General features: G+C 39.9%; 1 protein-coding gene across 1 annotated transcript in view; it reads left to right on the top strand.

Annotated features, from left to right (window-relative positions):
• Positions 1 to 16,832, top strand: part of ATP10A (ATPase phospholipid transporting 10A (putative)) — a 115,963-nt gene that overhangs the window by 49,222 nt on the left and 49,909 nt on the right. The window contains exon 3 of the mRNA XM_061998095.1: positions 12,508 to 12,593. Within this exon, the coding sequence (XP_061854079.1) occupies positions 12,508 to 12,593 (86 nt within the window). The remainder of the gene's footprint in view (positions 1 to 12,507; positions 12,594 to 16,832) is intronic.

Here is a 16,832-nt window from a genome sequence, read left to right as displayed (position 1 = left end):
GCAAACTAGTTTTCAACCCACCTGCTGCAATGAGCAACTAGTCTCAAAGAGTCTGAGTCTTCTAAAGCAACACAAGAACAGGCAGAGCTATTCTCTCCCTGTCCTACTAATACCCTCAGGATATCATCCATCTGAAATGAATGGAAATAGTATTTCTATTATTCCAACTATTACAATCAAGTAGATGTGAACTAATCAGCATACTCGGTGTTGTTTGGACTATAAGTTCTTTGACAGGGCAGAATCCAGCCACGAGAACATTGAATGTCTCTCTAGCATCATTTGGGGGTTATCTCTTGTACCTTTCTTTTTTTGCAGTATTTTGAGAAGGTTCACAAGGCTAGGAGAAGTGGCTCAAAAATTCCAGATACGCACATGTTAGAACAGCAGATTAGTGCTCCCATCCCACACACGTTGCCAAAATTAGATTTCCCTGCGGGAAAAGAGAGTTAAAAAAAATAACCAAACAAGCAAAAGAAAACAATGTTTTTGCCTATGCACTAACAGAATATTAAAAACAATTTTTTTTTTCAGTTCTACAGTTTAGCTGAAGATTTTAGAGAAACAAGTATTGTAAGAAGACTTGTGTTTGTCAGTGCTAAATGTGAGCGTGTCACACCCCGTGAAGACCTTTGGCCAAGGTCATGCTTGAACACTGAGTAAATTTCTTTGATGAGAGTTGTATGGCTATGAAAAGCTCTACATCTGTATTGTTGTATCTTTTTTTGGATAGTACCATGTTCAGAGATGACTCATGTGAAAACAGTGGACATGTCTAGTCAAAGAGGAAGCAACTCTAACACGGAAACAAATACATAGTGTCTGCATGCAGAATGACCTTCTGCAGAGCAGGACCCAACTCAGTGCTGTGGCAAACTCTTGTGAGATCTGAAAGTCCTAAAGAGAGACTGGAAACAATTTTTCCCTTTACCATTTTACTGTGGCATTTAGTAAGCAGTCTCACACTGGGAGGTATGGGGAAATAAAAAACTTAAGAATGGTGGTTCACTTCCTCCTTGGTCAGCTTTGAGCAAGGTTATTGTCTCTTTCACATTTCCATTGTGCAGGTGTCCAGGCCACAAGCTTGTCAAGACAGCTTCATTCGAGAGACAAAGAATTTGAGTAACTGTAACAGAGAATTTTGGATATCATAATCTAAGCAGGCTTGGGGGATGTGGAGGAAGAATCCAGTTCTGAAGAGTGCCTAGTACTTGACTTTTACCATTGGCAGTTTGTTTTTGTGTTCAGATATAGGCTAAAGGGGATAAATTGATGAATCTGAGTTTGAAAGCCTTGACTGTAAAAGACCTCCCATCCCTACAGTAATCCTTCCAGCACCGGTGGATCAGTGGTAGATCCATGTAAGGAAATGTATTATGCCAGTGCTTGTGCCACATCTGACCTCTAGAGAGGCAGGACACTTCATTCTCTACATCGGTCTGTTCTGCTATATCTCTGAAAAAAATACTAGAAAGAAGAGAGCATTTCAGATCTATAGAGAAAATAAAATGCTCTACTGCTTTCCTCTTATAGAGAAGTAAACATTTACATTTAAATCAAGTTAAGAGATCTTTCAATTATTTTTTATTTTCTCATGCCTTTTCTGATCTCCTAGCCTAACTCAGTTGTACTGAACACAAGTTTATTTCTGGAACTGTTTATTCCTTAGCCATACATTGACCTATCCGTTGGGAACAGGAAATATCTCAAATATCTGTTCTCAGTAATTACATTTTTTAATATATCACTGAGAACTCCTGATTGTAGGGACAGGATTTTTGAGCTGGAAACACATCATGCTACACTCATCTCTGATATCACAATCCCAGTTGGCAGTATCAGTGGTTAGGAAAAGATGGAAAAGCCTTCATTTCCAGAGCAGGAAGGATCACAGTAGAAAGCCACATGTAACCCCAACTATGATGGCATGGTCTCACTTTGGAAGCACTGAGGTGGAGAAGGGATCCGCTGTTCTGCCGGAAAAGACAGAACAACAGAATGAGGAACTCCCACATTTATCTCAATACTCACAATGTGAACCCTCATCCCACTTCTCCTTTTCTCCACCTGCTACCCTCCAAGTCTTTTACACATTTACTACTGATAAGCCATGGAGGCCAGCAGAAATTTGCATTAGAGGGTTACTTAGCTAGAAAGTGACTGGCTGTACACCTCAAAAATGTTATTTCAATAAACTCATGTAAATTTCCATTCATTGGTTATATGCAGGTTCATACTTTCAAGCTCTGCTATGACTCTGTGGTGGTCAGACAGTTTACATACGTATATGTGCCTGTGAGAAAGAAGGCTATGATTGTCCTATAGGTACGTGACTGGAGAAGACACTGTTCTGTGATGCTTATACTTCCATTTAGTTTTGAATCAACAACACCAGAAGTACATGGACATTTATAGACATCAGTACTAAGACACTAGTTCAGCTTTCTTAATGACACAGTAATGGACTGATTTACATCAAAGCAGGAAACACTTAGCCTTCTGGCTTCTAAGAGAAAGATAATTTGATGTTTAACATGGTTAGAAAGTTGTTATAAGCATTTACCAGCCTCTACTGAACTTTTCCAAGCTTGTTTGTGTATTTTTGGCCTGACTTGATTAAATACCAGAGTCAAAACCATGCCCTAGGTGGCCAAGTATACTCGTATACCTGTATAGCAGTTTGGCCCGTATGGTTGAGTTCACAGGGATCTCACTTACAGGCTGCTGCAGTGTAACAGAAAGGGATAAAAATTATTTTGTCCTACTATTAACTACATAGAGATGGGTCATATCAGCTATTAAGAAACAGAGCGATGGAGTATTTCCTGGTACTCCACAGGAATCTGTTTCATCAAACTTTGATTAAAGTAGATAACTGATAATGACATGGAAGAAAAATTATAAAATTTTATTAATTGATGCTCTACCTGTTGGACTTCTTCCTGACATTTATTCTCATTGGTTGCAGTTCCACATCTAACATTTATTGAATGCTCATAATAATGAATATTTGCATAAGACTCATATAATCAGAGAATAGTTTGGGATGAAAGGGAACCTTTAAAGACCATCTAATCCAGCATCTCTACCATAGGGAAGAACATCTTTCATTAGATCAGTTTTTTCAAAGCCCCAGTCAACCTGACTTTGAACACTTCAGTGATGGGGCACCCACAGCTTTTCTGGCAAGTCATTCCAGTATTTCACCATCCTCATAATAAAGCAATTAATCCTTATATCTAACGTAAATCTACTGTCTTTCAGTTTAAGACTGTGGCTCCTTGTCTTGGCACTTGCAGGCCTTGGAAAGAAAGTCTTTTTTATAAACCCCCTTTATGTATTGAAAAGCCTCAATGAGGTCTCCCTGGAGCTTCTGTTCACTAGGCTGAACCTCAACTCAGCTTTTCTTACAGGAGAGGTGTTCCAGCCCTCTGGTCTTTTTTGTGTCGTCCGTCCTCTGGACTTTCTCTAACCAGGTCCTTGTCTTTCTTGTACTGGCAACTCCAGAGCTGGGCTCAGGACTCCAGGTGAGGTCTCATGAGTCCAAAGGGGGAGAATCACCTCCCTCAACCTGCTGGCCATGCTGCTTTTGATGCACTACAGGATGCTGTTGTTTTTCTGTTCTGCAAGCACATATTGCTGGCACATATCCAATTTCTTATCTACCAGTATCCCCAAGTCCTACTCCATGGAGCTGCTCTCAGCCCCTAGTCAGTATTGATGTTGGGGATTACCCTGACCCAGGTGCTGGACCTTACACTTAGCCATGTTGAACTTCATGAAGTTCACATAACTCCACTCTTCAAGCCTGTACAAATCCCCCTGGATGACATCCCTTCCCTTAAGCATATCAACTGCACCAGTCAGTGTCATCTCCAAGTTTTTTAGGGTGCACTCAATCCCACCATCTGCATCACTGATGAATAGTACCAGTCCCAGTACAGACCCTTCAGGGATGCCACTAATTGTTGGTTACTACTTGGACATCAAAACATTGTCTGTAACTCCTTGGACACAGCCATCTAGCCAGTTCCTTATCCATTTAACAGTCCACCCATCAAACTCCTATCTGTCTGATATAGCATCAAGAATGTTGTGGAGGACCATGTCAAAGGCCTAGCAAAAGTCCAAGTAAATGGACATCTGCCCATAGAATAAGGTGAGGGAAAGGTAAGATTCTGCTGCTCTGCTGTGCTCTGATTGAACAGGTCATATTTATGTATGTTTTAATTCCACACTTAACTGAACAAAACGTACAGATTACTGAAAACAAGACTATGCAGGAACTTGGTAACCACTATGCATACCTGAAGCATCAGGCTGGCTAGAGTGCTGAACGGGGAAGTGAACCTCAGTCTCTACCCCAGCAATACACGTTCTTTCTCCTCAACGCATTTCGCAGCTCTACTGTCCATTTGTCCAGGAACTGACAAGGCCACTGTGAATTTCTTATAAGATCTATGCAACCATATGTTGTCTGAAAAAAATCACCTTTGAATTCCTTGATTTTTTACAAGGTGTTTTTCAGTTTACCGCTGAAGTCTTAAGCATGTTGATTAAAAAGGAACTTGTTAACTAAAACAGATAGTAGATCAGAACAGACAGACCAGAGAGGAAGGCTCTTAGACAAAGTATTTTGCAGCCATCCCAACCTCCCCAAGTACCATGCATGCCAACCATAACCCTGCCACCCTCAGATTGACTGTTAATCTTCACAGCTACTCCTCCAACTTTTCCACAGGGCTACAAGGGAAGTACAGCAACAGCTGGGATTACATGCTGAAGGTGCACTCTGAATGCTATGTTTGCCTTATAAGCATTAGTAGGGCAGGCATGTTACTGTGAATCTTGATACAAGATACAATTCCAAGTGAAAACGGCATGCTAGTGCCTTTTCAGGCTGGAGATGCTTGTGAAAAGGCTGCCAAGCCTGTGATAATGCTGATAATACCCTATAGTATTTGGAATAAAAGGTGTCTTTCATTAGAACTGTTTCTTTCCCTCTGTGCTCTCCTGCAGCTGACAGACAGGAGTCTCTCAGTTCCTTGGGCAGTTGCTGTATGTTCCGGTCTTCCCTAACATCCTAGAAATGTTTGTCAAACATAATGCCTTGCAAGACAGATCTACTTTTATCCAAATTCCTTGTCTTCCAGTTTGAGATGGGCTCATCAAGCTTTGGTGTGTTTGCCTGTGTCTTGACACTACAGCTGCTACTGTTAGGTTTTATGATTCATAAGGAAAACCCTTCATTATGAGCCACTCTCTCTCCTGTTGGTTTTTTATTTGTGGAATGACATGAGAGAGGTGCTTGACATTTTGCTATTCAGGTTGAAGGATCTTAGTCCTTCACGTTCCTATTTCTTCTGGCAGAACTTTATCCTACAAGAAGTCACGCTGGCCAGCAGCCTGGACTAGAGCAGGAATAGGCCAAGGTATATTCAGATGCTGACCTGAGATGTTGTGCTACTAAATCGAAATGACCATTCAATGCATCTGCTACTAATCAAGTGAGGTTTTCTTCTAGGAGTTACAAAAACACAGCAGAAAGATTACTAAAAATGTCTCCAGAAAGGGAAGGCATTGGAGAGTGGGAATGGTTGCATCTTACCAAGTGTCTGTGAATATAAAGTGAAAAGCATCTGGAGGAGTAGTGCGAGTTGTACGCAGAGTTTTGCTAGCCTTTGAGAGGCTTGGTTTGTCGTTTGGTTGAAGCACTAAGCTCATGTTGAGGAAGGTTCTTACAGACTGTGAACCCATTCATTTATTTCAGCAACTGGCTTTTGGAACAAGCATATACCACTTTCTTAATTGTCCAGGTCTGAATCCCTGGTTCAGCCTTAACAAATTAATTAGTTCACACCACTCTTAATTTTCAGTGCGTTAATAAGGATGGCCATCATTCCAAGAGACATTAGAACTTGCATATGTGTATTTTTAGCATTGTTGATGTGGGTTTTGATACTTTTGTCCTGTGATTCACTAACAGCAGTTTCTTCAGCTGTCTGTCATAGAATTATTGAGGTGTTCCTAGGCTTTGCAAGCAATACATTTCTTTTCCTGCAGGCTGGATCTTGCACTATTCTCTGATAATATTTTCTACAAAGAGGAAAACTTTTACTTAGGTTAACCAAAGGAAGATCAGTCCCCTAACATATTTGACTTGCTCAGCTGTTCCATTGTTTCTGAGTACTGTACGTCTCTGTTCCACTTAAACAAACAGTACTGAAAAAAATCCCAATTATAGTAGTGGTTGTCAGTGTTGAAAACAAAGATATTAAATTCTGATCTGTTCCTAAATAGCGTAGATCAAACTCTTTCTTCCTCTTCTTGTGAATACATGGCACAGAGAAAGTCTTCCAGAGAGACTAAAGTAGTTTAGACATTAAAATATTTTGCTCTTTTAGTATATAAACAGCCTGCATGCTTTGGATACATAAAATCAATATGCAGTTCCAGCTGCACATTTATAAAAGGTCAGATTAATTTTATATGGTAAATGCAGCGTACTGCAATATAAAGCAATAATAGGATGGACAAACACATTAGGAGGATGTGTTCTTATTGCACTTGAAAGCTTTTAAACTGGAAAGCTATGTTTGTGGCTGAGGCAGATTTTTGTCTATTAAGTATTTCCTTTGAGTTGTCCCCATGACTCAGTTTCTCCCTTTTTGTTTCCTCCAGACATACAAACCAAAAAAAAATCCCATAGCCCTCATCCAGCAATTGTACTGCAGGGAGAGGTCTGGATAAGATCCCCAGCATAGCCAGTAAACACAAAGTGATAAGCGGATAACCATCATTGTCACCCAAGGGCATCCTGGGGTACTTGTGCTGTCATGTTGGGAGGAAGGACTGGGCATTAAAATCCAGATTTCTGCAGCAGTGAAATAGGGCAAATGAATAAAAGAAAACATGTTAAAAACTACACAGGCCATTAAATTACCCATACAACACACATTTAATGAAAGGGAATATGTTGTTTGAACACTGTGTAATTGTCAAACTATCTCATCTGGCAGAGCAGCATGCTTTGCTTCTTGAGCTATGACAGTTTCGTGAGGTTGCCAGCAGAGTTGGAAAGGTTGACATTTTACTGCAGAGCTAAATTCAATCTCCTTTTTTTGTGACAGATCTCTGTAGTTCCTTCATCTGTCTACCTGTTGGTTTCTCACTCTGTAGAGGCATTGTAACTTTTTCTTCCCCAAAAAACTTTGCCTTCTTAGGATAAAAGTTTCTCAGAGAGTGATACATCAATAGCTGAGAGATAAAGGGGAGTAGTTTGCTCTAAGGAAAAATTAAAAGAAAACACCTTTCCATTATGTTTCCTTCTCTTGTGTATGTTTGTGCTTCCACCAGAGACACAACCCAGTTATTACAGACCTAAGTTATTGTTTTAAATGGAACTCTTTATCATTATTAATAGGTAGAGCACTCTTAAAGCCTAGTCACAAAACCTTTCACATCTGCAATGGAACTTTAATTTGAAATTCAGCTTTGAAGGAATCAACACTTAGCAGGTGTTTGCAATCTGACTAAGTCTGCTTATGTAAGGAAAATTACTGCATTTAGAATGAATTTCCCTAAGTTTTAAGAAATTGGAAGAAGCAGGATTTATGGATAGGATCTTAAATATTTCCCTAGCAAGAAGACTGCTGAAGAAACTGAGTGGAATCTTGTGTGGAATCCGTGAGTACATATGATACCTAATGTGTCACTGTATGTCCTTTTGACAAGTTTCAAAAATTTCTTCACTGTGAAAGTGATGGAGCATTGGAATGGGCTGAGCAGATGTCTTCACAGAAAGGTAGGGGTTGGAAGGGGCCTTTAGAGGTCATCTAGTCCAACCTCCGTGCCAAAGCAGGTCCATCTAGATCAGATCACACAAGAACATGTCCAGGCAGGTTTTGAAAACCACCAAGGAAAGAGACTCCACACCCTCCCTGGGCAGCCTGTGCCAGGGCTCCATCACCCTTGTAGCTAAGTAGTTTTTCCTTATATTTAAATGGAACTTTTTGTGTTCCAGCTTCTTCCCATTACCCCTTGTCGTGTCACTACATACAACACAAAAAGTGATGCCCCAACCTCCTGACACCCACAATTTAGATATCTGTAAATATTAATGAGATCCTCATACAGTCTCCTCTTCTCCAGACTAAACAGCCCCAGTTCCCACAGCCTTTCCTCATAAGGAAGACGCTCCAGTCCACTGATCATCTTGGTGGTCCTGTGCTGGACTCCCTCCAGAAGATCTCTGTCCCTCTTGAGCTGGGGAGCCCAGAACTGGACACAGGACTCTACCAGGACAGAGTAGAGGGGAAGCAGAACCTCCCTCAGCCTGCTGGCCACACTCTTCTTGATGCATCCCAGGATGCCATTGGCCTTCTTGGCCACGAGGCCACATGGTTAGTTTATTATCAGTCAGGACTCCCGGGTCTCTCTACAGCAGGTCATCGCAGCGTACACTGGTGCATAGGGTTGTCCCCCAAGCAGGACTGTGCACTTGTCCTTGTTGAACCTCATGAGGTTCCTCTCTGCCCAACTCTCAAGCTGATCGAGATCCTGCTGAATGGCAGCACAGCCTTCTGGGGCATCAACCAGTTCTCCCAGTTTGATGTCAGATGGATTGTTGAGTCTCTTTCTCTGGAGACACTCAAAACCCACATGGACAAGTTCCTGTGTGACCTATTCTAGGAGGTCCTGCTCTGGCAGCAGAGTTGGACTAGATGATCTGTCGAGGTCCCTTCCAACACTTAAGATTCTTTGATTCTGAAAGTAAAATATTTTTCCTAACTTCATTTTACAGGGACTTGTACTAGAAGTAGTCATGACAAATAAAATGTACATTGTAGCAAAAGAACAGGTTGTTTAACAGAAGTACATGATTGACGTGAACAGAATTTAGCCCTGACCTTTGCCATCTAACAGTTTTATGAATTATTCTAGGGAACTTATTTGCAATCAGTGAATCTCTCCCAAATTTGTGTCAACTGGAAGGCCATTTGTTCAAATCAGTGGTGCACAAGGCACAAGTTTGGGACATGTGCAGAACATATGCAATGTAATAACTATGATACATACCTTCAGAAAATGGAAAATAAAAATGTCTCTAGCTGCTTTTTCTAAGTGACCTGGCCTTGTTGATGTGCTCCAGGGAAGCATGAGAACACCAAGTAAGTCAATTTTTCAGGGAAACTAGGCACTGGAAAGCCTCAGTTCAGACTGGAACCTGTCTAAGTATGGAGCTATTCATCCCTCTTGAAGTCAGGACAGGTGTAATGCCCGGCAGTTCTGTCAGTGGTAACAAAACACTGAAGATCAGGCACATCAGGTAACTGCTGCACAAAAGTTTGCAAAAGTGCTATTTTTTAACATATTTTGATCATATTTTCTGTCCCTTAAGAGTGATGCAGAAATTCACTGAAAGGTAAAAATTAAAGGTAATGGTGGAGAATTTAATTTCTTTAGGGACTTTCACAGAAAACGGCACAAATTTTGCACACTGCAAAAGCAACACTTTTAGCTTCTGACTTGCAGCAACCTCTCTTAGCTGTTAATGTATGAGAATATCACAATTTATGTCTCATTTGCTGCTGAGTGTGGGTATCAGCATAAAAAGGAACAAAACTTTGATCATTGTGAAATCTCATGTTAACTTTGTGCTTCTTTATAAACATTGAATTCAGTAACATACAGGCAGTGTTTAACATATTTGTTCATTCATTTACCAAGAGGCATTCTCACATCAAAATAGTGTCATCAGCTTTAATATACAGTATATATCTACTCTTCCGTTTCACAGGGAAGAGATGGAGCTATTTGATTTATTAATAAACCAAAGAGCTTTTGCTATAAATCAGAATTCAGCAGCTTTGTTTCCTTGCGTAAACTACTATTCTAATTGGATTTTCTCTCCTCCCAGATATTATCTGGGTAAAGACCATAATCACATATTTCAAGTTAATTGTAACAGAACACAAAAACAGACGGTTAGATTTAATGATAAAGGACTTGTAGTTCCAAAACTGAGTCATAAATGAAAAGAATCCAACAAACAAAGGAGAGAGAAAGACTATGTTAGATGGTAACAAAGCAGGCAGGTTTAGGGAAGTAGTGTAGGTTTAGTCCTCTCTGATCTTGACAAGGTCTTTCCTTTTTTTGTGAAGAGTTTAGCTCTAGATTTTAAGTAGTTTTTTTCTTACTTGTAAAGTTACTGCCTTTGCTGGAAGGCTTTTGTAGCAGAAAGGCAATTCAGTCTGCAAACCTCCAGTTCCTGTAGAAGGCAATGTGTCTGTACAGCACTGAAACCATGTTCTCCCTGCTGATTTCAGCAGCCATACAGAACTGCATTTGAGTACATTGGGTTTTATTATTAGATGTCTCTAGGATTCCCTCAGGAGCATCCATCAAAGACGTTAAGATTTCTTTCTTTCCTTTTTTAAGACCACTGAATGAAAATTTGTGCTAAATTAACTGTATTATGTATAGTATATTATAATAAAAAAGCAAGAAATGTTTCCCTTTACAGTCTTTTCCCTCCAATTTACAAATGCAATTTAAGCTGCAGTGGTGACTCTTCTTTAACACAGTCCTTAGGCAGGCAGATAGTGTATTATGGAAGCACTTTGAGCACAGTATCTGTGGCTTGTTTTTTCCATACTTTTTTCCCCCCTACCAAGGAACATTCCAGGGCAAAGAAGGAGAAGATCATGTTCTGGGGCAGCAGAGCAGGTGTTATGTAGACAACAAAGGCTTTCCCAGCACAAGTTGTGGTGCAGCTTGGAAGAACTTCACCTTCTGCAATAAAATCAAGTAAAACCAGCTGTCAGGTAGCTCTGGCTGCTTGTATAGTATTTCTGTAATATGAATCTTTTGACTGATAGAGGCAAGGACACAAGCAGAATGTGTACCATTTGGGAGCTGTAGGAACGAATTTCAGATGTCAAGGCCTGATACTTTTGCAATATCTGTTCTAGCCAGTGATTCTTTAGTTGTGACTGCTCATGTCTGTGCCAAAGAATGAGAGTCAAAGGAGGGTAATGTGTGACTTTACTATATCTGACCCATTCTACAGCCTAATGATGTCTTAGGTGCCTCTGTAGAGCTACCTACTTCCAAGCATTCTCAGCATGGAACTTCAGCCACCTAGAGAAATTTAAGTCTGACTATGAGAAGTATGTAATGGGCTTAGATACCACCAGTTTTTAGTGCTGAGAACATCATCTGAATTTCTTGCTAAGGCTCAGGTACTTGACTGCTAGCTGATGTAATCTGGGGAGTCTGATTCTCAGGGTAGTAATCTTCTTTGCTAAGAATTGTTCTATGTTTTACTCCTTCCCCCTCCTCCTCCAATCTTGTTTACAAGCTGAATTATGCATATAAAAGTGACATTTTCACTCCAGTGGTCTATAGCTGTCTCTGTCTCTTCTTTCTCTAAAAGATGGGAAAGGTTTCCAGAAATGTCAAGCATGGGTGGTGTGAATTGTCTCCTGTATACTGTCTGTCTTTCTTCCAGGTGTAACTGATAGAAAAATGACAGAGAGCGTTAATGGTGATGCTGACATATCCTCTACTTTCTTTTATCTCTTATTTAAATCTAGTTTCTTTCACCTCTTCTGAGTAAACTCAGTATTAAAAAAAGACACCTCTGTGTTTCAGAGAAGCTGGGAGTAAAATTGTATCTGTATTTTACTTACTGATTCTCTGTCAGCTATTTCTGTCATGAATTCTCAAAAGTAGTGGTTGGGGTCTACAGCTGCTCAGCAAAACCATTGTAGTCTCTGATTTAACCAGGTATTTTGTTTGGTCTGACAATGAGGGAGAACCTTGATTTTTGTTTAACAAGAACAAGTAATTATGCTATGTTAAGATGGTTTTCCTCAGAAAAAATAAGGTGCTAACTACCAGGTAAAGATATATACTCAGCAAAAACGCCAGCTTCAAACTAATGAGCTAGAGAATCAGGAAGGTTTTTATGTGTTAATTAGGAAAAAGTTATTCTGCTATGTGTATGTAATTTACTGTAGTCGATTGATTTATCTGTGTTGGCATAAAGCAATTAAGAACTCTTGCTAGTATAAGCTCATATTAGCTTTTTCATAATTGGCAGTATATTGACTTATGTTGTCCTAGATCTTCCACAGCTTCTCTGAATATGAAATACAGTGATGCTGTTGAATATTTTGAGCATTCCCAGATAAATTTCATTTTTCCATTCCAGAACAAATTATTTTACTTCTGAGCTTGGCATCTTTTATCTAATTTTATCTAATTTTACATTCCTCCACTTGTAGAAAAAAGTCATCCTTGGAAGGGAGATTTTGGAAGGTATCTAAGGAATTTTGGTGCCCAGGTCTCTTTGATTTTCAGTGCCTATGATCATTGTCATTCATTTGATTGCCTTTGAAAAAAGCACAAACTTTAACATACTATAAGAGCTAGATAGCAAGGCGATGTTGACTGTAATTTGCAAGTCTTTGCCCTAAGTAATTAACACTTTTATTATTCCAGGACTCAGAGTTTGACCCCTTGAAGTTCACCAGTGTCATTGAATGTGAGAAGCCAAACAATGACTTAAGTAGGTTTCGAGGTTACATGTGAGTATTTCATATAATGTCCTTAAGTATACACTCATTTTCTCTAATATGGAATAAAATAAGTGCTGGCTTAATTTGGGCTGTGTTCTGGAAATAACATTATCATCCCATCTAAATAGGGCTGCATATTTAAGACTCTTTTATAGGATCCTCACTTCAGAGTGAGATGGGAGATTCACATTTCCATTCCTTAGGATGGATTTAGGTGTTAGCTTTGTTTAAACTTGAGAAATGAAGGCATACAGCAGTGAAGTTAGAGACACTCTTCTCCATTCTCTCCATGGATCAAAAAAGCCCATCTGGAAATGGGAGGAAATAGAAAACTGGTCCCAGAGAACCAACAAACAAACACAATCTGTTGTACGTTACTTTTATGAAGATGGATCCATTTGATGTTTAATATAAGTGTCATTGAGGAATATCAGAAGGAAAAGCTGATATTTCTCCAGCTATGGCAGTATTCCTTTCCTCTCATGCAGACAAAAAACACAGTTGGCTCACATGATGGATGTGCTTGTACATTACCATGCAGGATTACCTATGGCCACTTGACTTGATTCTAAACAAATAGAACTACATTAACAGGGTGCTTATCTCTGGCCACTCAGTTCTGCTCAGGAGCAGATGTTTTCATTTGTGAAAAGCACTTTGCTTCTAACATAGCCAGGACTGTAGTATGTAAGCATGTTAGTAGTGGTGACTTAGGAGATGCACTCTTGCATTACTTGTTTTTCTACAGTCTGTAGAGTCTGTAACGACCTGGAGAGTGAGAGCCCAGGATATTTAATTTTTGTCTAAATTTTAATAAAGAGAGTTAAACAGACACTCATTGTGTTTGTAATTCACTGATTTATCACCCATATTGATTAGGAGTAATGAACTGTGTAAATGGCACAAGGTAAGTTGTTGGAGCTTGGGGAGTTTTGTTTTTTGTTTATTGTGATACTTTTTACCACCTTAATTTCTGCTCTCAGATGTCACATATGTTGTAGGATGGACTGTCAAGTGGTATAAATCAGGACAGTTTTTTTGAAATTACATTAAGCAGAAGCATAGGAAAATGTGTTCCTTTACGTAGAATCATACCTCTTATTATGGAAGCATTTATGTGGGACCAGACCTTTAAGATTGTAAAGTCCCACCATTAACCCAGTACTGCCATATCCACCAGAAAACCATGCACCATGTCTACACATCTTTTAAATATCTCCAGGGATAGTGACTCCACCACCTCCCTGGGCAGCTTGCTCCAATGCTTAACAGCCCTTCTGGTGAAGAAATTTTTCCTAATATCCAATCTAAACCTCCCCTGGAGCAATTTAGGGCTATTTCATCTTGCCTTGTCTCTTATTGCTTGGGAGAGGAGACCGACTCCCACCTCACTTCAACCTGCTGTCAGGTAGCTGTAGAAAGCGATCCTGTCTCCCTTCAGCCTCTTTTTTTTCCAGACTAAACAACTCCAGTTCTCTCAGCTGCTCCTCATAAGACTTGTTCTCTAGTCTCTTCACCAGGTTTGTTGCCCATCCCTGGACATGTTCCCGCACCTCAATATCCCTCTTGTAGTGAGAGACCCAGAACTGAACACAGTATTCATGGTGCGGCCTCACCAGTGCCAAGTACAGGGGGACAACCACTTCCCTGGTCCTGCTGGTCACACTGTTTCTGATACAAGCCAGGATACCATTGGCCTTCTTGGCCTTCTGGGCACACTGTTGGCTGATACTCAGGTGGCTGTCAACCAACACCCCAAGGTTGTTTTTCTCCAGCTTTCCAGCCACTGTGCCCTGGGCCTGTACGGTTGCCTGGGATTGTTGTGGCCCAAGTGTTGGAGCCGGTACTTGGCATTATTGAGCCTCATACAGTTGGCCTCAGTCCATCAATCCTGTCTAGATGCCTCTGTAGAACCTTCCTGCCCTCAAGCAGATGAACACTCCCACTCAACTTGGTGGCATCTTCAAATTTACTGAAGGTGCGCTCAATCGTCTCATACAGGTGATTGATGTTAGACAGAACTGGCCACAATATTGAGCCCTGGGGAACATTCACCAACTGGATTTAACTCACTTCCCCACCACTCTCAGAGCCTGATCATCCAGACAGTTTTTTACTCAGTGAAGCATACACCTGCCCAAGCCATGAGCAAACAATTCCTCCAGGAAAACACTGCAGGAAATTATGTAAAAGTCTTTACTGAGGTCCAGATAGAGAACATCCACGTCCTTTTCTTCATCCACTAAGCTAGTCACCTTGTCTTAGAAGGAGATAAAATTAGTCAAGCAGCACCAGACCCTATAGTTCATTTAAAGGTAAAAGTTTAGTATTAGATGTTACTGCATGAGGATATGTAACTGTCTACATTAGTAGAGAACCCACTTTACTGCATAAATGACATTTCCAGATATGGAAATAAAAAGTTTGGCAGCATTTCTAGCACACTTTGTGTATGTGAATATTAGCAACCCAAAATATTGAGCAGAGGTTGAATACTATAAAAGATATATGTAAGTTTGTCTTCCATTATAGATTTACTTATGTACTCCATGTGAAAAATGGCTGGCTGTAGCATGTGAGTTACATAACCACTTGAATTATATTGCAAAAAACACAGTAATGCCTTTTAGAAGGCTGTCTTTCAATATTGATTTTATTTGATCTTCATATTTGAATGTTTCACAAATGATGTGAATGTGTTTTGACACAGGAAAAAGTCAAGACATCAGTTTTTAATCTGTTAGTAAGGATCAGGTGATTTCCAGGTCTTTTCAGCTATGCTGGGACAAATTTACAGCTAGAGGACTATGTAATGCTTGAAGTAAAGGGTGGGGACCAACTTCTCAACAAATAAACTCTCACTCTCCTAAGTAATCACAGGAGATAGGGGTTTTTTCCCCTCTTTTTAGATTTCCTTCATTAATATCATGAAATCACAGGTCTATTTCAAAACACACATTAGCAAGATGAATAGTAATTAGCACATCTGAATTGAAACACACCATTGATATGTCAAACTCAAATTTTAACTCGCTCAAAATTTTACCAGTAGTAACTGCTTGAAAGAAAGGTTCAGATAGCTCTCAGCTGATAATATCTCAACTGGAAAGAAGTGTACTGAGATACTTAAATAGGGATGCTCTGAGATAATAGACTTTCAAGAGATTCATATGTGAAGATTGCATGGAGACATTACTGTCAAAGTTTGCATAAAACTGCCAAATGTGTTGAATTAGGCCTGGCTCTATCTTGTATCTGTAAAAGTGTAGTGCACACATTACTACATATGACTTCTTCAGTGATATTGTCACAGTCTGCATTGAACACATTCTTGAATGTGCAGACGGTCAGGCAGACTATTAGTTCTACTCAGACACTTGCTTTAATACTGTTTTGCAGTTTATGCACCCTCAGATATCCCAAGCATATTCCCTGATTTTTATTTCCTCTAAAATAAGTCTTCTGTGTAAAAAGAATAGAGTAAAACCTAACCTGACTGCTGCCTGTATGGATCTAGTCAGATTATGTGCAGTATGTCTGGCAGATATTGAAAAATCCCGTGCCAGGTTCCAAAACTTAAAAAAAAAAGACTGTGAAATCTTGTTTCTAACTTTTTATGTGTATATGAACAAGAGAAAAGGAGAGACAGCAGTTGATCTTCTGACTTTCCAGCTCCTCTCTGAAGGTAAAAACTTTGTAATTAGAGAAGAGAAAACTTTATCAGATCATACCAAAAATATGAATAGCAAGGAATTAATAATAATATGAATACATGTGTGTATTTCTGTTTCAAAGCTTGTCATAACAAACCCAAATAAATATAAAATCATGTTACAATTTTTCATAGAATCATAGAATAGTAGGGGTCGAAAGTGACCTTTAGAGATCTAGTCCAATCCCCCTGCAGAAGCAGGTTCACCTAGATCAGGTCGCATAGGAACATGTCCAGGCGAGTCTTGAAGACCTCCAAAGAAGGAGACTCCACAGCCCCTCTGGGCAGCCTGTGCCACTGCTCCATCACCTTCACAGTAAAATACTTTGTTTCTTATATTTAAGTGGAACTTTTTGTGTTCCAGCTTCATCCTATTACCCCTTGTCCTGTTGCTAGCTACAATAGAATAGAGGCATATCTCAACCTCAGGATACCCACCATTTAGATATTTGTAAATGTTAATAAGATCCCCCCTCAGTCTCCTCTTCTCCAGACTAAACAGCCCCAGTTCCCGCAGCCTTTCCTCATATGAAAGA

Source organism: Colius striatus, chromosome 1, assembly GCF_028858725.1.
Source record: "Colius striatus isolate bColStr4 chromosome 1, bColStr4.1.hap1, whole genome shotgun sequence".
Classification (NCBI taxonomy): Eukaryota; Metazoa; Chordata; class Aves; order Coliiformes; family Coliidae; genus Colius; species Colius striatus.
The sequence above is the reverse complement of the archived record's forward strand: the minus strand, read 5'-3'. Positions and strand labels throughout refer to the sequence as shown.